General features: G+C 38.2%; 1 protein-coding gene across 2 annotated transcripts in view; it reads left to right on the forward strand.

Moving 5' to 3' along the window:
- The window catches only part of Gsr (glutathione-disulfide reductase), a 49022-nt gene extending 40725 nt beyond the window's left edge, over positions 1-8297 (forward strand). For both annotated transcript variants that reach the window (XM_074054689.1, XM_020172626.2), the window contains exons 9-13: positions 1133-1291; positions 3755-3866; positions 5525-5656; positions 6558-6691; positions 7274-8297. In XM_074054689.1, coding sequence (XP_073910790.1) covers positions 1133-1291; positions 3755-3866; positions 5525-5656; positions 6558-6691; positions 7274-7423 — 687 coding nt within the window. In that variant the 3' untranslated portion in view covers positions 7424-8297. The remainder of the gene's footprint in view (positions 1-1132; positions 1292-3754; positions 3867-5524; positions 5657-6557; positions 6692-7273) is intronic.
- The last annotated feature ends 1173 nt before the right edge of the window (positions 8298-9470 follow it).

Below are 9470 nucleotides of genomic sequence, written 5' to 3' on the forward strand. Positions count from 1 at the left end.
AGTTCAAACCATAGTCCCACCAAAAAAAAAAGTGCTGGTTTAGTGATAGGGGTTACCACCAGGATCACCTTAGGACCTCACTGTGCAGCTGACCCTATGTTTGTATGGGGTCTGTATCTGCAGATTCAACCAACTGTGGATTAAAAATACAAAAAAAAAAAGTCTGTACTGAACATGTATAGGCTTTTTATTTTACCATTATTCCCTAAATATACAACCTAGCAACTATTTACACGACACTTACATTGTATTTGATATCATAAGGAATCTGAAGATAATTTAAAGCATACAAGATGTATGTCGTTTATATACACTTTATATGAGGTACTATTCCACTACATAAAATGGACTAAGGGACTTGAGCATCATGGGTTTTGATATCTGTGGAAGGTCCTAAAACTAGTCCCCTGCAGATACTGAGGGATAACTATGTACTTGGCTCTCCTTATTGGACTCTTAACTACTCTTCCTGATTCTGAATGTATAAGAAGCAATGACTGCAGTTGGGACAAGTTTCCTACTGATACTGCTATGGTCCATTTCCAAGCCACCATGCCTAGACATATGACTTAAAGTATTAACACAGTTTTGAAGAACACTTAGAAGTACTTTTTCAAGCTAGAGCATTTTGGTGGTAACATCGGCTGACGTTCCTGGTCATTGTAGGAAAGATTTCCCCTGGTACTGGGGTTTTTCTTTTTCTTTTTTTTTTCAGTACTGGGGTTTGAACTCTAGGTAGGTTCTCTGCCACTTGAGTCACTCCCTCAGTTCTGGTACTGGGTTTTGAACTCAGAGTCTTGTGCTTGCAAAGCAGGTACTCTGCTGCTTGGCCACACTTCCAGTCCATTATTGTTTTAGTTATTTTGGAAATGAACTATTTGCCCGGGCTAGCCTCGAACCAAAATCCTCCTAATCTCATCCACCCAAGTATAAAATTACAGGCGTGAGGAAAGAGGACTGGTTCTATGGAGTTCCAGTATTGGTCTGGGCTGCAAGTAAATGTCTATTTCAGCTGTAGATTTCAGTAAAGATTTTTGTAAATGTTAAAAATTCTTTTTTTTTTTTTCTTTCCTCCTCCCCAACCCCGCCCCATCCCACCACACACACCTAACACATTTTATTTGTTAAATAGGTCAAGGAAGTTAAAAAGACTCCAGCAGGCTTGGAACTATACATGGTTACTGCAGCTCCTGGTAGGAAACCCACCTCGACCACCATTCCCAATGTTGACTGCCTGCTTTGGGCCATTGGACGGGATCCAAATTCCAAGAGCCTGAATTTAAACAAACTGGTAAGCTGACTTGGTCTTTCTCAAACTGTCTTGAATCCGTTAGTAGCCCTGTATCCCCCTCCCATGCAAAACTTGGGTGGGTTTAATTTTCTTCCCTTCTTCCATGTATCCACTTTGGGATCAAGTCCCACTGCTTCAAAATATTTTCAAAATATTTTCCCTTTCTAGTATCATCCCCTGGATCAGGACCCCGATTGAACTGGAGGGGTTCTCATCCAGATTGTCTAGCGGTTTCCTAACTGGCTTCCTTCTTGCAGACTTCTTTTTGCTCTGTGACGGTAACTTTAAAGTCCTGTACTGTGCCCATGCTGTATAGTATCTGAGCCAGATTACTGAGTGTCTTCCTCATCCTGGACATTGCAGTACTGGGGGATAGGAACAGATGTGACACTGTCTCTCAGCTCCACCAATGCTATGTGCACAGACCGAGTTCTTTGGTTTTTGATATTTTGAAGTAAAGTCTAATATGGTGACTTGGGGTGTGGTTCTCAGAGTTTGACCCAAATTTAAACTTTAGTTCTTTTACTTATCACTTGTATTGCTTTGAACAGCATCTTAATTGTCTAAGTTTTAATTGCTTCATATACAAATGGGAATGCAAATAGCACTTGCCTCATTGGGTTAGAGAAAATAACACATGAAAAAGGCATGCAAGGTTATGGCTTAGAGCATAAGCACCATAAATCTTAACTTGCTGTTGATGGTTTATCTGTGCTATTCTGTTAGCAATAACAGGATTGTTTTTTCCCCTTAGGGAATTGGACCCAGGGCCTTGGCTTGCTAAACAAGCACTCTAACACTTGAGCCATACTTCTAGCTCTTTTATATTTGTATTTTGTTTTTGAGATAGGGTCTCCCTAACTTTGCTTGGGCTGGCCTCACAGTCATTATCCTCCTGCCTCTGCCTCCCTCACAGCTGGGGTTCCAGGTGTGCACCACCACGTCCAGCTTAGAATGTTTTATCTTTGAGGAATTTGTGTGTGTAGGGGGTTGTACTCAGGACTTTGCCCTTACTAGGCAGGTGCTGTACTGCTTGAGCCATACTTCCATCCCTGAGGTTTCTATTTTTGATGAAGTCTTAGAGTGGTATGTAATATTTTGATTTATGTGCTAATACTAATTTCTGTTATAATGTGGACTTCTTTTCGTTTCTGCAAAAGGCTATGTCTTACCATTAATCGTTACTATTAGTTTTCTGAGCAGAGTGACTTTCTTATGCTAAAATGTACTCTTAACCTCTGAGCTAACCCCCAATTCCAAAGGTTGTATCCTTAACCACTGTGGTTCTATACATATACTTCCTCCTTCTGCTGTACCGCTCCTTCTTACACTGCAGTATATCTACCTGAAATGTGCAAAGCCACAACGTAAGCACAACGTATCTTAGAGCAAAAATGACTCAACATAGAGGAAAAAATTGTGGTTATGGGAAACAGTATGTTTTAGAGTAGATTATACAATTTGCTTGGAGTTATTTTGGTTTTTGATTTTTTTGGCGGCACTGGAGTTTGAACTCAGGACCTCATGCTTGCTGGGTCGGTGCTCTATCTCTTGAGCCACTTTGCTAGCCCTTTTTTGTGTTAGGTATTTTCTTTTTTTGTTAGGTATTTTCGAGATAGGGTCTCACAAACTATTTTCCTAGGCTGGCTTGGCTTCAAACCTTGATCCTCCTGATCTCTGCCTCCCAAGTAGTTAGGATTATAGGCGTGAGCCACCAGTGCCCAGCTTTGGAGAGTTTTGTTTTGCTTACAGTATTGGGGCTTGAATTTAGAGCCTACACCTTGAGCCATTCCACCAGTCCTTTGTTTTGTGATGGGTTTTTTTTGATATAGGGTCTCGCAAACTGTTTGCCTAGGCTGACTTCGAACCACAATCCTCCTTATCTCTGCCTCCTAAGTAGCTAGGATTATAGGCATGAGCCACTGACACCCAGAGTTTTTAAGATAAATTATATACTTCAAAGGAATGTGTCTTTGGTGACTGCTCCAAACTGTGTCCCTCCTAAGATGCAGGTTAACCTGCCCAGGAAGAGTACTTCCATGGAAACAGTTGAAATGCACTGTTTTATTTTTTTTTTTTTTTCATTTTTCTTTTATTATTCATATGTGCATACAAGGCTTGGTTTATTTACTGTTTTAAATGGACCCCACAGTGTTACCAAGTAGTATGTCTGATAGTTGAGTGATTTCTTTCCATGTTTCCTGATCATTTGATTTGTATATTGCAATATCAAATGCTGTTAAAGCACTTCAAAATTGGGTAAAATATTTTACTTTTTACATTAAGCAAAGGATACAAAATTTGCCTATTTGAAATGCTTTTCATGTTGAAGTTGAGTCTTGTGGTTTCTTAGATATTCAGACTGAAGGGGTATGGCTGTGAAATGTGACAGATCCAGAGTTTTGATCTGCCATCTTTAGTACACTGGCCCAGTATTTACATGATGTTCCTTCTTAATTTTAGGGAATTCAAACTGATGAGAAAGGTCATATTATAGTAGATGAATTCCAGAATACCAATGTCAAAGGTATCTATGCAGTTGGAGATGTCTGTGGAAAAGCTCTTCTTACTCCAGGTAATAACATCATCCTTTCTTGGGAAGGGGGTGTTGTGTGCTGTATAAAACTATCCAACTTTTCATAGTCAAATCCACTTCAGCAAAGTGAAAATGGTAAGTGTCTTTATGACCTCAAAATGGTAAACATGTATTGAAACACATGTTGGTTAGACATCTAACATTTCCTGAATAATAAGCCACTTTTTTCCTTAAAAGACTTAGTAAAATGAAGACTATAGTTTTCATATAGATGACCCTTCGATATAGGTCACCCTTGAAGAATTCTGTGAGACAGAGGAAGGGGCTATTGGAAGAAATAATTTAGGTCAGTATTCTTGTATGAGTGATTAGTCTTGATGCAACCAAGTCTGACTTCCCCTTCCCTCCCTCATCCTATATCTCAACTCACTTCCTGGCTTAAGGGGCACATTTCTAGCTCTTTGCCCACCAGACTTTACAAAATGGCCTAGGGTCTTACCTCAGGATGGAAATCTATCCTGTCACACACCCAAAGCATTTTAGCTCACTTTGGAAGGTCTCTCTCTCCCTCCTTTTTTTTGGATGGGGTCTCACTATGTAGCCCAGACTGATCTTGAGCTCCTAATTCTCTTTCTTGCTCCCAGTGCCTGGATGACAGGTATATGCCATCATGCCTGTTCTTTTTCTTTTTTTCCCTTTCTTTTTGGCAGTACTGGAGTTAGAACTCAAGGTTTCACACTTGCTGGCAGGCACTCTACCACTTTAGCTATACCTCTAAGCCTCCAGCTTGCTTTTTAATTAAAACCGTAAATATTTCTGGTGAAGCACACAATGTTTTGAAAAGCTTATATTTTGTGGAGGACTGTGCCAAGATAATTAACATATTACATTAGCAAGAACACTTTAGAATCTACTCTTTTAGCAATATTCAAGTATACGATACAGTTATTAACAATAGGGCTCCATGTTGTACAGAAGATCTCTTGAACTTACTGGTCCTAATTGACGTCTTGTTATCCTTTGACAGGAAGTTGTTTTAACAAAAGAAAAATAAGCAGAATTTTAAACATTAAGAAATTAGGTCACAGTGAAGAAAATTTCTTATGTATATATCAGTTATGTCTCCTTTAGGGAAAAATTGTCAATTTAAAATCAATAAAATTAATAGCTGATGCTTTTACTGGACTCAGTCCTTTTTTTTTTCACAGAGTTAACAATAAAAACAGGCTAAGGAGAATAAATTCATTATTTTTGTTTTTAAAATTTTTTATTTCTACTAATTCTGAACTTTATTAATTTTTTATTGTACAAGGTGGGAGAATAAACTTTTTAGTTCAGTCTTACTGTGAAATAAATGTGGTTATAAAGTAGAAATGAAAATGTACAAAGTTAATCTAGTTCTATAAATGTTGTACCCAAAAGCTAATGTTCTCATTAGATTAACTGCCAGATGATTGAGATTTTGCCGGTGTCTTTTTTTTTCATAATAGAATGTACAGGGTTCATATAAGCCATTAGTTTTGAACTGTTCATTAGGCATTGACACATTTTCATTATTGAACTTAAATATTATAATGAGCATTGGTGTAAAGGTTTTTAAGAACTAGTATGTTATGTCAGATAATTGGTTTGTGGAACAGTTCTGCTGTGTTATAAGGAACAATTAGATAAAAACTGATTTTAAAGTTTCTTTGTAGTTGCAATAGCTGCTGGCCGAAAACTCGCCCACAGAATTTTTGAATGCAAAGAAGATTCCAAATTAGACTATGACAACATCCCCACTGTGGTCTTCAGCCACCCCCCTATTGGGACAGTAGGACTCACAGAAGGTAGGTGTGAAAGCAAAGGCTGTTGATGGCTTCCTTCTTTCCACTAGGTCTCTGTCGACCCTCTAAATCTGTCTTAGCCCCCAAATTACTCCGCTTTTTGGCTAGTCTCTAATTGCAGTTGCAATTTCCTTATTTCTTAGTTGATAATTCTTTATGAGTAGTTTCTTTTCCCCACGCTACCCTGTTTATCTCTCTGATTTTGTTTTAGTGCTTTTATTTAAAATTTCAAAGTTAAAGAAAGGTTGCAAAAAAAAGTTCAAAGGACTCCTGTATGTCCTTAATATTTTTGCTTTATCATATTCCTACTCTGCACACACACACACACACACACACACACACACACACACACACACTTCAGTATATATTTCTTAAGAGCAAGGCTATTCCTTTCATGATACAATTCTGAATATTAAAAAAATAAACTGTAATTCATATAATACTACCTAAATTTTAGACCTTATGCAAATTTTGCTCAAATGTCACTTTCAACATTTTCCCCACCCCAAGTCCAGAATTCAGTTCAGGACAATGTATTACATGTAGTTTTTCTACCTCTTGTCTCCTTTAATCTAGAGACAAAATTCTTCAACCTTTCTTTTGCCTTTGGTGACATTATTGTTTATTTTGTATAGTGTCTTTATTTTTATAAGGTTTTGTTTGGTTTTGATTTTTGGCTTTTTGAGACCAGATCTTGATATATAGCTCCGGCCTGCCTTAGCCTTTTGCCTCAGCGTCCTGAGTACTGGAATTACAGGCATGAGCCACCATTCCCAGCTGTTTTGGTATTGTTTGATACTTCTTGGTTTGATTTGGGTTACATATTTCTGGACATCTCTCTCTTTGATAGCTCAGTATAATTGTTTAGTTTTTTGATAAATGCTTTTTTAAATGTCTATTACAGATGAGGCCATTAATAAATATGGAAAAGACAATATAAAGATCTACTCAACCACCTTTACGCCGATGTATCATGCTGTGACCACAAGGAAAACGAAATGCGTGATGAAAATGGTTTGTGCCAACAAAGAGGAGAAGGTATGGGAAAAACTTTTATCTCTTTTTTAATATATTTTGGAATTCTTCACAGTATTTAATTTAGAAAGAAGATTTTTCTTCTTTTAAAATTGAGAAGCCAGGCAGTGGTGGCTCACACCTATAATCCCAGGCACTCAGGAGGCAGAGATCAGGAGAATTGCAATTCAAAGCCAGCCCAGGCAAATAATTGATGAGGCCCCATCTTAAAAAAACCCATCACAAAGCAGGGCAGGGCTGGTGTAGTGGCTCAAGTGGTAGAGTGCCTGCCCAGCAAGCATGAAGCCTTAAGTTCAAACCCCAGTACCACCAAAAAAAAATTAAAATAAGAAGGAAAGATCAAAAACCAATTAAAGCTTCTCATCAGTGACCAACAGGCCATACAGGAAACTAAGAAATCCTGGTAACTGTAAGGATTTAATATATTAATATAAGACATTTTTAATTTAACATAATAAAACAATGAAGAAGTATGTTCAAATATTTTTTTCTGAGATAACCTGTCCACTTTTGGTCTAACTTTGAGGATCTGCCAAGCTGTTTCAGCTGCATTATTTTCTTTTTCTCTCTTTTTTCTTTTTCCAGGTGGTTGGGATCCACATGCAGGGAATTGGGTGTGATGAGATGCTGCAGGGTTTTGCTGTTGCAGTGAAAATGGGAGCGACGAAGGCTGACTTTGATAACACAGTTGCCATTCACCCCACCTCTTCAGAAGAACTGGTCACACTCCGCTGAGAACCCGGAGACTGGCATGGCTGGCAGGTGGACCAGTAGACCTTCCGAGATGAACCAAATAATCACGTTTACTTCCTGTTCCAGTTTTATATTTTTCTTTATTTTAATCAGAATCTTCTGACAGTTGAAGTTTTTAGTAAAAAATAGAAATTATTTATGTAATCAGAAGTTTGTGTTAACGGTTGATTTTTCATTTGACGATAATTAATCTTTTAAAGTTTTTTATTAACAGTTCTATGCTAGTTCTTTTTTTTCTGTTTCATCCTCATTCCAAGTATCAAACTATATGAAGTATAATGAAGTTAATGTACTTGAATAGTATAACGTCCCTTTTTCTTTTTTTTTGAGCCTGCCCTCAAACCCATGATCCTCCTGCCTCAGTCTCTTAAGTGCTAGAATTACAGGTGTGTGCCACTGTGCCCAACCCAGTTTGCTAGTTTTTATAGAGGAAGATGATTGCAGCTTTCCATACATAAATAATGCAATTGCACAGAATGCTTGGTTATGAAGCCAGTACTGTGCTGTGAATATTGCAAAGCTACTTCCAAGATGTGACCTTTCTCTCATCCCCAATTTTACTCTTCCTTTTGTTTTAAATGATTTTAAGTGGTTTGTGTTATTTTTATGAGATGAAGTACATCAGACTTAGGAAAGATTTAAAGAGGTCAGTTCAGTATGTAAGAGATGCTCTAGAAGTGATTTGTGCTTTCAGAAAAGGGTGAACTCAAATACTTCAGAATTCCCTTTGTCTGCTAAGGGTCATGGTTCAAAGAATAATTTCAGTATTTGTATGTGTTTTTGTCATTTATTTCTGAAAACTGTTCCAAATACTTGAAAATCACAGCCTTTTCTTATAAAATTTATTATGAACTCAGTTGGTACTAGTTTATTTTCCAAGAGTGTTTTACATTGGAAGAACAGATACCAACACATATGGGGAAGGAAAAAGACGTCTCTATCAGCGGTATCAAAGAAACATTTAGCAGATTAATGGTTGAGTTGGAAGAACATCCTAGAAGTCACTTAAGTTTTTAGCACTATATTTCCATTTAGCTAGGTAAGGTAATTAAAGTTTGTTCTGTTTTTTTTTTTGGGGGGGTGGGAGCAGTACTGTGACTTGAACTTGGAAGGCAGGTGCTTTACCACTTGAGCTTTTGTCTGTGCAAACCTGAGCATTCAGGGTCTTGCACTTACTAGGTGAGCACTCCATCCCTGTCCAAGTCCTCAGTCCTGTTGCGTTTGTTTTGCAGAAGCTAGCTATGCCTTCCTACCTTCACCTCCTGAGCAGCTGGGACCACAGGCATGTACCACCACACCCAACTTGATTTTTGAAGTAGTTTCACTATCTTTTGCCCAGGCTGGACTCCTGTCCTTCCTATCTCCGCCTCCCGAGTAGCCAGGATTATAGGCATATAACCTTCATGCCTAGCCCCAGATTTTTCTGTGGCTTTCATAAGTAATACAATGCTGTTAAATTCTTTCATTAATTTTTCCTGAATGTCTTTCTGGGTGGTCATGACTGGTGGTTATACTGACTTCTTAAGTAGACTCAATGATAATGAGAGAAAAATATTACATTAATAGCTAGATTAGGTATTTGTGATGTGGCAAGGAAATAGGATCCCAAAACCTGGACCTTGAGTGATAGCCACTCCCCCCCACCTTCTCACCAGCCTAAAAGATAGTGAGCCAAACTTCTGAGTTTCTCACCCTACACACATCCTAAACTTGAAGTATACCTCTACCAGGAAAAGGGAAGTCCCCAGAAAACACATCCATTCTGACACCATGTGTTTTATGTTTTGTCCTGGGGTTTTTTTTGATGCTGAGGATGGAACCCAGGGCTTTGACCACACATAGTAGCATGTACTCTATCTCTGAACTGTAACGCTAACACTAAGTGTTCTTTTTTTCTTTTTTTTTTTTTTATGGTACTGGAGTTTGAACCCAGGGCCTCACACTTGCCAGGTTGGCCCTCTACCACTTGAGCCATTCCACCAGTACACTAAATGTTCTTGACCCCATTTGTATCCTTAGTAAACCAACA

This window comes from Castor canadensis, chromosome 14 (assembly GCF_047511655.1).
Source record: "Castor canadensis chromosome 14, mCasCan1.hap1v2, whole genome shotgun sequence".
Taxonomy (NCBI): Eukaryota; Metazoa; Chordata; class Mammalia; order Rodentia; family Castoridae; genus Castor; species Castor canadensis.